This window comes from Chaetodon trifascialis, chromosome 10, assembly GCF_039877785.1.
Source record: "Chaetodon trifascialis isolate fChaTrf1 chromosome 10, fChaTrf1.hap1, whole genome shotgun sequence".
Classification (NCBI taxonomy): Eukaryota; Metazoa; Chordata; class Actinopteri; order Chaetodontiformes; family Chaetodontidae; genus Chaetodon; species Chaetodon trifascialis.
The window spans coordinates 26,461,668-26,477,337 of record NC_092065.1 but is presented as its reverse complement, the minus strand read 5'-3'; the positions used below and the strand labels follow the sequence as shown (position 1 = coordinate 26,477,337).

Genomic DNA, 15,670 nt, shown 5'->3' with positions numbered 1-15,670 from the left:
AGGATGTGGCGTTGTCACCCAATCAGTGCACAATAACTTGTCCTGCAAGGTCTCAATCCAATTGATCAAACGTCATTAATTAAATGAAAATTAGCATTAATATCGCCCCTACCTGAGCCATGACGCTAAACCTCAAGACCTAATATGACAAATGTACTGATGATGGAGACGAATTATTTGGCTGAGTGATGGTTCTGCACACAGTGGCAGGAAATGACATACAAACACATGGTATTATAAAGCACAAAAAAACTTTATTTACAAAAACAGACCACTGCCCCATCCCACAAACCCATAAATTCAGTGACTACTGAGGAATGCTATGTCTGTGCCTGTGGCTGAGGTTGGGAATTTACAGGACTGAGAAGAACAACACCCAGTGCAAACCTTCAGTGTCCTTCCACCCACTTATTTAGTCTGAATTCAGCTGTTGTCTAATGCCACAGCATGGCAACACTTCTTGAACTGTGGCCTGAGGCTTAGAGTGGGTTAGAGGTCGGCCTCTGTTTATTTCCCTATTGCAAGTAAGCAATGTGCTTGTACGAGCCTGGGATGGACATGTTATCAAACAGACTGGTATGCAAGTGGCTGAGAAAGATTTAATGATACCATCTTGGACTGTGGTATATGCAACAGAATGCAGCAGAATGTTCCAATCAATGTACATTCAAAAAAAAAAAACAATAAAAAATCTACAAAAACGCATTTAATTTTGCTGAGATCAAAGACAGACCAGAAACTGAGAAACACCTCGCTAAACAGCAGACACTAACATATTCATGTATTTTAAAGATCTTCTGTCCAAACAGCACAACGTCAGACTGTGTTCGTGTGACTTTTCTGCTTGGCGTGAGCTAAAAGGCTTTTAAATAAAACGTATTTATCCGTTCACAGATGACAACAGATGACTCGGGCTCAGTGTGTGCGTGCTCTGAGGACGCACGTCAGCGCAGACGCTCGCTACACGACTATGGGAACAAAATCTAGAAATGTAAGAGGGCTGTTGACCAAGGCTTCCTCTCATGATTACATGTAACGGCGTCTCTGTGTGAATATGTGTGTGAAAGAAAGAACTGCAGAAAATTCTCAGCAACTGAGGCAGTGTGCATGTGGGGGAAGTCGCAGCACTGTTGACAGCCACGTGGGCGAGTGGTGACACACTTTGCTGAATGCTGGTATTTGTTTTGGAATAGCTGCAGGTGAGCTGCCTCATCAATGAACAATGTGTGAGAATTACAAGTATGTGACATCTTGCAGTATGTTTCCTTCACATATGCGTCTGTGAATCTGTCTGTGAAGGGGCAAACTGTGGCACAGCAGGATTTGAACGGCCCTGCTGAGCGCCTCTCCTCTCCGTCCACCCTGCTGAAGGTGTAGCATTTAGAAGGCATAGCGAGTACGAATGTCCTCCAGTTTCTTAGAGACCTCGGGTGGCGTTCTGTCCAGCTCTTCTGCCACACTTTTCTGCTTGTGAGGGTCCATGCTGTTAAACTGCTCGCAGAGATCTCCGTCGATCACATTCTGGAGAGAAAAACAGACAAGAAAGGAAAAAAAAGAGTCAGAACATGTTGCTGAATGGACACCTGGAAGAGGTGGACAGGTGAAAACAGTGCAGTGGCATGCCAAGTGAGTGAAAGATGACCTGATTTCCAAACAGCATAAACAAACATGACACGTTTCTTTAATATTTTAAGCACAGATTATGCTTATTTCCATCTTATACAGAAATGGAAAAGGGCCCAAAGAAAAGGTTTGGGCACCCTGCATGGTCAGTACATAGCAAGACCTCCCAGCTTGTATCCCGGCTGAGAGTCTGTCGGTTCTTGTTTGTTCTAGCTCTGTGAGAATCTTGGACCATCCAGCATGCACTGCTCTTCTGAGGTCTATCCACAGACTTTCAATGGTGTTGAGGTTGAGGGACTGTGAGGGCCACGGCAAAACCTTCAGCTTGCCTCTTGAGGTAGTCCATTGTCAATTCTGAGACATGTTTGGGACCATTCCCCTGCAGTAAGAGTCACTGAAATTCTGCACTCTTTTTTCTCCAAACACACCTGTGCTCACTGTCACCAAAATTTCTATTTCAACATCATCAGTTATAATGTTCCTTTGCAAACTTCCAATGCTGAATTTTGTCGGTAAGATTTTCTTCCAAGCATGAAAGTCAGTGGAACACCACTCCAGAGTCTGCTAAATCCTCCCGAGGGTCTTTTGCAGTCAATTAAGGTCAGAGACGGTGAAGGTTATGAAAGCTCAAATCTCCTGGGGTGCCAGGGTTACGGTTATGGGTTAGGGGTTAGGGGTTAGGGAAGGGGGGGGTGGGGTTAGGCCACTTTTGCATGGTGGTCCTTTCCTTTTCAATCTAAAATAATACAAAACAAAAAACAATGAGCTGCTTAAGAATTAAGTGTTTCATCTTTCAACGATTCACCAAAACAAACTGTAACCAGGGGCGCCCAAATGCATGCACACCACTGAAGCAACAGATACCAACCTTGACTGGGAAGTAGTAGGATCTAAAGCTGAGATGGTCCCTGCCACACAGTGGAGGGAACTCAGAGCGCATGTGCATCTCTAGATGCTGGAAGAAGTCATGGTCCTGGACAAAAACACAAAGAAGAGAGGTCTTATGACAAAGAGGAGCAAGAGAAATGGGAGGCCAGAAAATGGGCAATAAAAAGTACAACGGGACAGAAAGGGCTCAGAAAACACTTTGTGTAATCAGATGTATCGCTGAATGGAACAAAGACAGTGAATGTTTGAGGGCCACTGTGATGCATTAGCCTCTAACAGCATGATGTGTGTGGGTGTTCATGGAATACCTCATGTGAGGTGAATGGGACCAGTATGCCAATGCCTCCAGACAGAGTGGTGTAGACCAATGACTCTGAACCTCCAGGGATCAGAGTGGTTTTCTGTAGAGATAATACCGTCTCTCCTACGTGGTAGTTGACTACCACCTCGGCCTGGAGAGACAATGGGGGGAGAAAAGGACAGTTGTGTTATTGCTGACTGGTCGGACTCACCCCTCCTCCCCTCTGAGCGACACCGATGATCACTTCAACCTCACACACAAACAGAGACGGCAAGCACTGATTGCTGTAAAAGGTATTGGCCAGCAACCAGCATACTGTATTTTCTACCACGCTGAATTACAGGGATGTAACGAGGGGTGTTTAAACAACAGAAAATAATATTCAAATGTTCTAAACACAAGGTCATATATGTGCTACTGGTGAAATTTTTTTTCACCAAATCTACTTTTCTGACACAAGAATATGAAGAAAATGTAGGTGATGAAATGTGGTTATTGTCTTCTTTGGTTTTTAAGTTGGTGGCGGAGCTCATTTCAACGACCTGGACTTCCTGTCACTGATTATGACAACAGCTGGTAACTTCCATCCACAGCCATTCTTTAGAGAAACTACGAGGATCTCATGTTCACACTTCAAAACTCAGATCACATAACCCTGATTTCAAGAAAGTTGACCGAAACGTAAATGAAAACAGACTGAAATCTTTTTGACCTGCATTCACTTGAACACAGTCCAAAGACGTGTTAAACATGTTAAATGTTCATCTGATGTCAACAACGCAATTCAAACTAGGGATGCACACGGTTAACTGTTCAACCGTTAACCGATAACAGGAACGTTAACCGATTAATACTAACGGTCAATTTTGTTTTTTAGCTACGTAAGTCAATCAACTCATGGGGGCGTGTCGAGTTCGTAAGTTCGTGGCTATTACAACGGACCGCTGGACCGCGCTCACAACAGAGAGCTACGTGACAATTACATGTCACTATATCGATGAGTACTGGAAAGTTAATTCTGCCATCCTGTTAACGCAGAGCATGCCAGGTAGACACACAGCTGAATGGGAAAGTGTCCGCATGCGTCCACGACAACACGCGCAACATCGTGGCAGCCAACTCTCCCGGACGGGTCAGCTGGGACTCGATCCCCTGTTTTGCACATACACTGCAGCTGGTGGTAAATGACGGATTTAATGTGTTTGTGCATCGTGTTATTGTTGCAGCGGGGCGGCTTGTCAGGCACTTCAACCACAGCACACCTGCATGCAAGGCACTGGAGGCCAAACACGACCAAATGCAACTTCCGAAGCACCAGCTTATTGTGCGCAATTACGCACAAAACACACGTTACATTGAATTTTTATTTTTTTTTTATCTCCAGACACGCCGCGGGTCGTCCAGGTTTACAGTAAAATGGTTCGGAATGAAGCCGCATCATCCAGATAAACATTGAGCTCCGTCAGAACTGTTTAAAAATCTGATTTCAGAAGCGTGAATCAGAACACACAATTAAAGAAATCACCAGCGCGCTCGCTCTCGACATAATTTAAAAAGCAATAGGAGACGATTGAAGCCTACAGTACTGTTAATTATCTAAATCTTGTAGCTTTTTTTTTTTTTACATTTTAGATGAGTAATCTAACTATTTTCCGTCATTGTAAATCTGCAGTTCGGACCAAACAGCGCCGAGTCAGTGACTCTCTGATTCCAACCTTTCCTTACATGGAAAGCCTTGTCGGAATGGTGGGACGTTTGTGTGTCGGAATAGCGGTATTTCAGCATGGTGATATGTCTAAATGGTGGTATGTCGGAATGTCGGAATGGCAGCATGTAAGGGCATTTAAATCTTATCGGTTAACGGTTATTAATCGTTAAAGGGCGTCGGTTAACGGTCATAAAAAAAATTAAAAATGTGCATCCCTAATTCAAACAAGTTGGACCAGGGACAACAAAAGACTGGGAAAGTTGTGGAAAATGTGTGCGAACAGTCCAACACAACAACAACATTTCTCAGCACACAATTGCAAGGAATCTTGGGATTTCACCATCTGCTGTCAATAATATCACCAAAAGACTGAGAGAACACTGAGAAACCTCTACATGTGATGGCAGTGTCAAAAACCAACACTGAAACCCTGTGACCTTCGACCCCTCGGTGGCCACAGCATTAAAAGCAGGTGTGATTGTATAAAGGATATTACTACATGGGCTCGGGAACACTTCAGAAAACCACTGTTGATAAAAACATTTGGTTGCTGTTACACATGCAAGTGAAGCGTCTCCCAAGCAAAGCCAAAGCCATATTTCAACGTCATTCAGACATGCTGCTGACCTCCCTGGTCATGGACATCACACCCAGGGCACTGAGCCTGCACATCTGTGAACACTATTAATGCTAAAATGTTTCTGCAAGTTTTGGAGCAACATATACTGTCATCAACATCTTTTTCAGGGATGCCTGTTTCTTTCAGCAAGACAATGCCAAGTCACACTCTGCACGTCTTAAAACAGCGTGACTTCATAGTAAAGGGGTGCACGAGCCTGCGGCCCAGACCTGTTCCTTTGAAAATGTGCAGCACCTGATGAAGCACAAAAAGAGCCCAGACTGTTGAAAGACTGAAATCATATGTAGCAAACATACCACTGCCAGCTTTTTTAGAACGAGTGTATATTTAGAAAAAACAACAGCTTATTCATTTGAACATTAAATATATCGTCTTTGCATTGTATCAAACTGGATATGGGTCGAAAAGAATTTGCAAATCATTGCATGATGTTTCTGTTCACATTTTACTCAGTGTCAGGGGCGGGGCTTGCGGACAGGCAAGCCAGGCAGTTGCTTGGAGCCCCTGGCCTCTAGGGGGGCCCTGGCCACTTATTTACAATGACAATTATTGATAGGCCTGGGGTATTCAGGGACCTCTGTTGGTCCCTGGACCTCACTTTGAGAAGTGTATTCATCTCAAATGTCCCAGAAATTGTGCATTTATGTGTGCAAAAACCACATTTTTGTGGCGTGCACGGGTGGGTGGGGGCCCCAGGTATTTCTTGCTTGGAGCCCCAAGAGACCCTAGCAACGCCACTGCTCGGTGTCCCACCTTTTTTGGAATCTGGATTGAAACAACACGTCAGGCATGCCACTGAAGCCATTTCAGGCCCCAAGATCATCTGTCCTGACATCTGCACAAACGCACTAAGTACATTAACAGCAGACTCTGAGACAAGGTCAGAAAGGAGACACGTACTGTCACCCACCTCTTAGAGCAAATTGGTCCAGATGGTCAGCTCTAATGTAATAATCATCAAAAAGAACGCTTTGCCAACAATTAGAGGTAATAATCAGGATATGCCTTGGATACAAAGGCAGCATTGGGAAGGCAATAAAACTCAGTATTTACTCTGAGCCAACTGCATACAGGATATACATGACACTGATGCCATGAGACCAAAGCAGCAGAGGTGCACTGAAACACACTCTGTGCCCCTGACACAACTAAGCCGGTCATGTGCAGCATAGAGCTTCTCTCTGATGGGAAACTACAGGTCTGAAAGCGACCAACAACGATGTCTCCCGAGAGGCAATAAATGAGCCCCTCTCATGATTCACTGAAAACCAAAGAGTACAGAAGACAGACGACAGAATCTGTGCTTTTGATTGCTCTGGCCATCGTCTCTGACTGAATTAAAGAAATCACTTTATTTAAAAACACACTCTGTTAACAACCAAAGTGTCAGCACCAAACCAGTAGGCCTTGTCTTACAACACAATATGTCCATCCTTTGGACCTAATTGTCATGAAACACTCATTTGCACATATAAAATGAAGAACTGGCATCAAAAAAAAGTCTATAGCCAAGCTAGCGTTGTCACTTATACACAGCGGTGTGTTTAGCTAAATGCTAATGTGATTGTGAAATGCATGTTGCAGTTATTGAGACTATGAGTAGGTAGAAGTAACGTAAATGGTGTTACCATCTAACTCTCGCTGACCACTCAAAGCGCTCAACAACACGTCATATTCATCCATTCACACAAATTCACACCAGTGAAACAATATCAGGATTTGGCTCGGGGGGAGCATGCGGACCGGAAGTGCCGGGGATCGACCTTCTGATTAGTGAATAACCCACTTCACCTCCTGAACCACCACCGCGCCAGTGCAGCCATGGTGAGCCTAGACCAGACACGACGACTGTAGGTCCCTGCTCAGGTTTTTAAATTCAGGCACAAAGATGAAATTTTAGATATTTTATGGAGAGATTTTCTAATGGTGCAGTACTTCAAACTGAAACAGTCTAGCATGTTTACACAGTGACACCTTCTTTGTATTGGTCCCGTATGACATCCCATTGATCCCTAAAGGAACCCTTAGTTCCCTGAAAAGTAGTTCAGGATGCTAAAAGTTCTGAGTACTTTGGGTGGAAATGCAGCTTATATGATATTTGGAGTTGAGACAGTCGGTCTTTTCACTTCACTCTAAAGACAGCTGTCCCCCCCTGACATTGATCTTTTTAGGTACAGTAATTAAATCAAAGTGGAATGCATTTAATTTAATGTAAGAGAGCATTTAGCCAAGACATGTATGGATAATTAAATTCATCCAGGCAGATGCACACACACACAAACGCACACACACAGGACATTTTGGATAAGGTTATGTAAATCCAGGCATCCACACCCACATCTAAAAACAGACACAGTATATTTCCAAACTTGAAAAACTAAATTCTCAATCAATGTGCACAGAGGCAGAAAGAGCAGACAAACACAAGTCATAATGTCTAAATTGGAGGGACTTTCCCAGTCTCTTACCTAAACAGTTTTTGACCAGAATTTAAATATGGGATGAGTGATACTCTGTGCATTTCTCCAATATGTGTGTCGACACATGAGAAGGTGAAACTTGTGTTATGCTGTGTGTCTGTGCATGCTGGCGGTCGGAGGTCAGAATAGTGGAGGAGGCAGATTAGTGAATCAGGCCACAGTCCTGCACAGGCCTGAATTTTGGCCGAAGCAGGAGCCGGGCTGGATCAGCTAAAACTGCCCGGCCTCACGGTACTTCTGTTTTTACACTAAAATTCAGTTTGGCTCTCTCTCTCCTTTCGTGGCTTTTGCACTTGCACTTATTTCTGAGGAAGAGGAGAAGAAAGAAAAGGCAGAAATAAAAAGGTTCCTGTCTGTAATAAAAGGTACTGGTGGCCTATCTCATGCTGTTCCTGGTTGAAGTTCTGCTTTGTATCAATGTGCCCTTAAAATTCAGGTTTGATTTTGATGGTAATTTCTCTGTTTTAGGTCAAAATCCTCAGCACAAGCCCAAAAACAGGCCTGGACTAAACAAACAAAACATGTTAGGGCAGTTTGTTAAGTCACGCTTATGTAAAATTGAATACCTCTGCAGCACCTGCTGGCATGACCAGCGACAAAAAGAGCAAAACTCTTCCATTTGCATTCAATTCAAGGGAAACTCGAGGTGATATGATTTTAAAAAGATGACTAACAAACAGGAAATGACTCTTCAGAAGCCTCATAGGGTGGACAGTGTGTTGAAAGATGAGTTTACCTTCTGTGATGCTCCATTAAGAAGGCCTCTGTCCCATAAAGCTTTGTTCCCTGTGGGGTCTTCATCCACATCATCACTAGTGTTGGGGGGCAGACGCACCTGAGAAAATCAAACAGAAAATGAAGACACGCACTTCTTTAGCTTGTAAGTCCTTCTGTGCTCCAGATGCTTGAATTCCACAAAGAGGTCACTGTGCCTGATCTGATGCATCACACGCTGTGTATTTAGGTAAGATGTTTAGTATCATGCAAAGGTTTTGGTGCCCTTGGTCACAATTTCTGTTGCTGTGAGTAGCTAAGTGGGTAAAAGATGGCCCGACTTTCAAACAGCATGAAGCTACAGACCTCCTGAGGTAGTCTATTGCAGATTTTGAGGTGTTTTCAGGATCACTGTCCCGTTGCAGAAGCTTTCCTCTTTTCATCTTCAGCTGTTTGACAGATGGTGTGATGTTTGCTTCCAGGATTTGCTGGTATTTAATTAAATTCATTCTCCCCTCTACGAAATAAAAAATAATCCACTAATCTTAAAATGTTGACAAGAATGCTGAAGAGTCCATCTTCTACTCACTGAACTGTTGACCTTCACAGAAATTTTGATCAGGGACACCCAAACCTTTTCACATCCAGCCCCTGTCCCTGTTTCCGCCCCCCTACTTACGATGCTGATGTTCCCAAACTTGTCAGCAGAGGCCATGGTGTCGTAGTCCAGCAGGCAGGCTGTGGTCACCCAGCGGGGATACGTGTCATCAGCGAAGATGATGAGCTGGTTCTCGTTGCGTCTGTAACGAACCCAGAACAGGCTCTCCTGAACGTCAGACACAATCACACGCTGGCCGATGGTATAGATGCCAGTCACCAGGTTGGGAACATGCTAAAGAGAAGAGCAATAAAGCACACTTAATAAAATACACTCGAAAGTTACCCCATGACACTTTCCATATAGAGGACAAGACTCTAAATCCTCAGCTGGTGTACAGCAGCAGTCTGAGTACACATTGTGTTCCAGCTGCATCACATACACTTCTGCACACAATCTCTATTCAACTGCAAATCATGTGTCTTATCCACAATAGAACAGTTGGACAGAAAGTCAAAGTGTACATAAAGCAGACCTTTACAGGTTCCCTGTGCAGTTTTTATTGTTAAAACTGCACTTCAGTCTTTTTTAACAGCACATTTTCAATAGCAGCCGTTGGTGCATACACACGAAACAAGATCCAAAACGGCACAGAAACCCACAGAAAACTCATCAAAACTTTGTTCTTCAGCACCACGAGAAATTCTAACATTTTTTTTCTGGGAAGTGTCAATGATATAACTAAATTCCTTAAACCACGCCTCTGTCTCACAGACATGAACGTGTCTGGGTTGATGCCAGTCATTCACACTGATACTTGGAAAAACACTGTCTGCTGAATTAAGTTGTTTATTGGTGGTGAAAGGCAGGCACGTTGACAGGCAGACCATAATTTCTGTCCCTATAAGACTGAACTTTTTCTGTGATTCATTTTAAGCTTGCATATTTCAGAATTATATCTAATTTACAAAGAATGTGGCGGAACAGACTTATTAGACTTATTACTTCATTAAACAATTCCAGTAATTGAAGTCACTGATGTTGTGCACTGGCACACACATTACAGACCACAGATTTGTGACTGAAAGGCCTTATTAGACTATAATAATCCTTAACCAGGTTTATAAAGTGTTTTCCCCCTCAAGGGTGACCGTTTACATACCAATGTCCCAGCAAAAAGAATAACTATGGCAGCAGTGTGCTCTGGGGGTCAGGGCAGATTTGTCACTAAATTAATTTAATTTAGAGTTTACGACTACACCCACACTAATATTTTTTCATTTTAAAATGCTTAACTTTTTTAAATTTTATGCATAACATCCACACCACCATCCAGTCACTGTACCGACAGAGTGTGAGTCTGGTCCACGTAGCCTGTAGTAAGTCGGACCTGTTCCCGGTGAGGGCTGGGCTCCGTCCAGGCCGCCCTTTGTCACCTGTTCTGTTCAGAACTGTTATGGACAGAATTTCTAGGCGCAGCAGAGTGGTAGAAGGTGTTGGGTTTGGGGACATGAGGATCTCATCTCTGCTTTTTGCAGATGATGTGGTCTTCTTCGTGGTCATCAAACCACGATGTCCAGCTCTTACTGGGCCGGTTCCCCGCCGTGTGTGAAGCGGCTGGGATGAGAATCAGCACCTCCCGGTCTGAGGCCGTGGTCCTCAGCTGGATAAGGGTGGATTGCCCATTACGGGTTGGGGAGAAGGTCCTCCCCCAAGTGGAGGAGTTCAAGCATCTTGGAAGTTGGAAGCTGATTGGGGCGGCGGCTGCAGTGATGCAGGCACTCCGTTCTGGCAGAGAGGGAGCAAAGCCGGAAAGCGAAGCTCTCAATTTACCATTCGATCTACATTCTGACCCTCACCTGTGGTCACGAACTTTGGGTAATGACTGAGAGAAGGAAAAGAGAAAATGAGTTTCCTTCGCAGGGTGTCTGAGCTCCCTCTTAGAATAAGGGTGAGGAGCTGGGATGTCTGGGATGAGCTCGGAGTTCAGCCACTGCTCCTCTGCATCGAGAGGGAACAGTTGAGGTGGTTCGGACATGTCCATCAGGGAGGAGACTTCGGGGCCGAGCCAGGACACGCTGAAAGTTTTATGCCTCTCGGCTGGCCTGGGAACGCCTCGGGATCCCTCAGCAAGAGCTGGTGGAAGTGGCTGGGGAGAGGGCTATCTGGGCTTCCTTGCTGAGGCAGCTGCCCCCACAACCCGGACCAAGATAAACGCAAGACGCCGAGTGCGACTACGAGTACTCTTATATATTGTCATTTAAAATATCCCATCCTGCAGTCAAAGGTAAAAACCATGAGGAGAGGCCTTATCAAACTGCAGGTACCGACATCGCACATGGGGTGAAATAACAGCTGATGCTTTTAGCAGCTTGGCTTAACACACAAAGTGTCTGTCTAACACAACACGCCGACAGTTCATACATTAGACGCATGGATGTGTGTGTATTTGGGCTCTCTTACCTTATTTTCACACTTTCGAAGCAGCTTCTTTTTGCCCAGGTCATATATTCTTAGCAGTTTCCCAACTCCCACCAGGACTCGTCCCTGGAATGGTGCAATTGCCAAAGGGACGTCCTCTACCGGCGTCTGCCAAACAAACACAAAGGATTAACAAACCACAGCTAATCTGATTGTTTTAGACAGCTTTTGGGAGAATTTAGGCCGAGGTGCAGCAGGTTAATCTAAACAGAAACAGCTCATATTTATTAAGAGGTAGAACAAGGGTGCAATGTCTCACTCAACACAGCTTTAGACATGAATCCTGTCCCACAACTTCAAGCAAGAAAGGACGGTATGTCTGAAAAAAGGTGTAGCTGCTCCTGTACAACTCACCCTCTTTTGGACTGCTGCATTAACCTCTTAGAGTAAGTTTGAACTTGGACTCAACTGTAAAGAACACATTCTTAGAGTCTGGGACATTTAACTTAGATCATGTTTGGTCAATGGAAATGTTATGATTTGTCTTTGAAGAGGGTTTAAAAATGGCTCTTCCATTATGCTTCCCAAATCGTGTGCCATGAGCAGGTGTGCTTGGGATTTTGTGACAATCAAACATTATTATTGCTACTATTAATAATATACAACTCGGGGCAAAACACAGGACTCGTCTCTGGAGCCTGTGTGAGGACAGAAGAAGGAATAAGCTGGTGGATGTATTTCCCGGTCTGTGAGTTGTCTCTTTTTGTGGTTGGGAATTGGACTGGAACTGAACTGTTTCAGGGTTGTGGGGAGAACAAAATAGAGTCTTTACCAAAGGGACTGCACTCTAGGACTGAGGGATGAGTCACACACACACACACACACACACACACACACACACACACACACACACACACACACACACACACACACACACACACACACACACACACACACACACACACACACACACACACACACACACACTTTATTGCCTCTCCCTCTTTTCAGCTCCATTACCTAATTTTTTTATTTTGTGACCTGTCTGGTTTAAATGAGTGTGTTGCTGATTTTATGTCATTTTACAAATTTTCAAATAAATTCATTTTGTTGAAGTTAATATCAAAGCCAACAGATATTTTATATTTAAACAATATTTGCATATTGTTAAAAACGCATCTACAAGTCACCAGTGTCTACTGGCAAAGTTGATGTTGATGTAATATGCACGCAAAATTCTGAACACTGGTACGCCCATGACAGTGTTTGTGATCAGATATGGGTCAGTAGCGTAAATGTGTTAACTTGGATATGCATAAACTGTCTTCCACCTGGGTATCCACACGTATGAGCATCAGTAGAAAAATGTACTTAGACCAGACAGACTCATCTAAAATATCAGATCTGTGTAAGTGGTTGGGAAATTCCTGAAAAGAACTGGCTGACACCACTGCGCAACGCAACACTCATGAGTCACTTCCCTTCATTTCCACATCAGGTAACAAATACATGTGGGCTGATTCACCCTGATGGCCTCCGCCCTGCTTGAGTGTCTGGGGAATTGCCCAGGAAGTAATGTTTGGCGTCAGCAGCAGTAAGATCTATGTTTGGTGTCATTAAAACCTCACTGGAGGCTGTCCTGCCTGGTGCACTGAAGACCACTCCAAATCTCAGCACCCATCTCAAACTGTGACCTGCTAACACCCATTTCAATAATAGAGCAGTTTGCCCAGACAGTTAACATCCTCTGCCCCAAAAGTGAATGATCATGTGATGCGATCCCAATTACCCTAAAGAAAAATCCATGTAGAGGTGGCAGACATCAGCTACACTTCATTTTTTGTTTTTGCTTAGTCTGGCTTTAATTGCAGAACTGTAAATTTAACCTGACTCAGCTGAAATTACCCAGCTGCAGGTCTGTAGTTCAGCTCTAATCTGCCCCACGTATTAGCACTAAAAGCAACAGCAGCCGCATTTTGTGAAAACATGTTGATCTCGCCACTTAAAGGGGAAGAAAAAACAGCACTTGCAATTGTTTGCACTTGCGTCTTCAGTAAATGTTGGTTTTTCTCTGCTGTTGTCTGCTATACGTGACCTGAGCGAGTTGCAGTCCAGTTCCTTCAAGTGCTTTGCATATGAAAATAAATATCAATGGTAAATAGAGAAAAACATTTCATTGAAGTTCAGTTAGGCGTCAAACCCACCTTGTGCACAAACTCCAGCTTCTCCCCTCCGCCGATGAGTCGATAGGTGTAGATAAAGCCGCCACCCACTGATCTGGGGTTAAGAATCATGTCTCTGGCGACGCCCACAAGAACGTACCAATCGTCTCCCGTGTTGGGGAAGCGACACACTGCAACACTGAAAAATATCAAAAATGGGAAAAGGGAAAGGAAAGAGATGTGAGATCAGGGCTGTTGCGCAACTTTTTGCCGATGAGTTCACGATAAAAAATGAACAAATGATGAATATTAAAGGATGTCCTGCACAGAAATAAAACGACAAGCCATCCATACAACTAAACATTATCCATGTGAGTCTGCTACACGGTAGGCTAAGCTACAGACTACCATATGTATGCAAGGCGCCTGATGAAAAATATAATGCAGAACGATTTGGGATGACTGAGATTCACACTGTTGACCACAGATGCATAAGTTAAGTTAATTGTTATCTGAGACTCTGATTCCTGTGGATTCCACTTGTATTTTGATGATACGTGGAGATTAAAGGGTTTGCTATCTAACAAAAAACATGCAATTAAATAATCCACCATTGTAACGATATTCACTCTGCGTCTGTGCAAAGAGGCAGTTACTGCAGGAAAGGAAAGGAAGATGATAATCCAACACTGTTAAACTATTTCTCTTTCTTGATTATAGGGCCAAAGCTAATTCTCTCTTCTGAGTTATGCAATCAATCATTGCATAACAGAAAATGTGAAATTTTAAAGGATCTTCTGCTCTGTTTTGGCAGCCTATAAAATTTTGCAATGTCAGCTGTTGGATCCACTCAGTCATGTTAGAGAATACGCTGAGCTGAATTTCTAAGATACGAGGAGGTCGACTGTCAAAGTGAAGCGTCCAGGGTCACTGGACGATGGGCGGGATTTCCTCTTTTCCCCACACATCATTTTAAATTCAACACAATGACACAAATTCATGTGAAACCTTTCCTTCAGCAGTAAGCGCTGGTGTTTCTCACTCTGAACAGTCCATGGCCCCTTTCTAGATCCGCCTCATTGTCCCATTCCAACAAATTCCTCTTTCCTTCCTTCATAATCTCAAATGTCCTCATTTAGACAACTCAATAATATCTTCCAGGAAACAAACGTAAAATCAAATTAGATTCAGACGTTGAAGCACTGATTGAAGTTTAAGAAGAACGCTGAAGACAGTCTCATTCATCCTGTCCTCTGCCGTCCTCTCTCCTCTCAAAAGAGGATTCACTACCTGGCAGGTAAGACTGGTAGAGAGAGCTGCTTTTGGAGTGGGGGCTCCCATCTGAGGCAGTAAGTCTACATGATTTTTCCAAATTATGAGATACATGGCTGTCTAGGCTGAACAGTTTTGTTTGTGCTTGTACTTAACAGTTAGCTAAAAGCCCAGCACAGTCGCTGTGACTGAAGACTCGTTTATAGTTTGATTCACACGCTTCCCTTTCTGCTTTCTGTTCACCCACTCCTCATCAGAATACAAGTATCTACTTTTCCACTTGTCCAAAGCCAAGACATTTATATCTCGTCCACATGCACACAAATATTTTTTAAACGTAACTGTTCCTACAGAGGTCACTGCTCCATAAGCGGACATTTCCAGGACAGAGACTCCACCACCAAGATTGGCAGTTTTGGATGGGACCCGGTCACACCTCTAGGTAGGTGGCCTATGGGTAACAGCTTTTTATGCTTTTGGCTGGCCAACATTGCTTAAGAGTGAGGTTTATACTGCCACTTGTGTGGACAGGATTTCTTTTTGAGAAGGTGGGAGGAGAAACCCTGTTTAAAAAGTAGAGCAGAGCCTGCTCACCTGAATGCAGCTTCGTTCTGTTCCAGCTGCACCTGGTCCAGCGTGGAACCCTGTATGGGGTTGACGAGACGCACCAGCGAGGCCCACTGTCCTGCTCCGGCTTTGGGTGCACCGAAAATGGCTTCTGGGAGATTCTCGTTAAGGAAGGCAGCGGCCATCTCAGCAGCCAGTTCTCTTTCATCCTCACCAGCAGCCTCCACCATCTCCTGCAGAGGCAAGGACAGCAAAGGACAAAGCAGGTGAGCTGAAGGGAGCCATCTTTTCCCCAT

The 15,670-nt window shown here is 44.1% G+C and overlaps 1 protein-coding gene across 1 annotated transcript in view; it reads right to left on the bottom strand.

Moving 5' to 3' along the window:
- Positions 1–232: 232 nt before the first annotated feature.
- sf3b3 (splicing factor 3b, subunit 3) overlaps positions 233–15,670 on the bottom strand; it is a 30,324-nt gene continuing 14,886 nt past the window's right edge. The window contains exons 20-27 of the mRNA XM_070971369.1: positions 15,402–15,607; positions 13,578–13,734; positions 11,416–11,541; positions 9,034–9,246; positions 8,377–8,475; positions 2,820–2,963; positions 2,492–2,596; positions 233–1,521 (exon numbers count right to left, since the gene is read on the bottom strand). Of these exons, the coding sequence (XP_070827470.1) occupies positions 1,381–1,521; positions 2,492–2,596; positions 2,820–2,963; positions 8,377–8,475; positions 9,034–9,246; positions 11,416–11,541; positions 13,578–13,734; positions 15,402–15,607 (1,191 nt within the window). The 3' untranslated portion in view covers positions 233–1,380. The remainder of the gene's footprint in view (positions 1,522–2,491; positions 2,597–2,819; positions 2,964–8,376; positions 8,476–9,033; positions 9,247–11,415; positions 11,542–13,577; positions 13,735–15,401; positions 15,608–15,670) is intronic.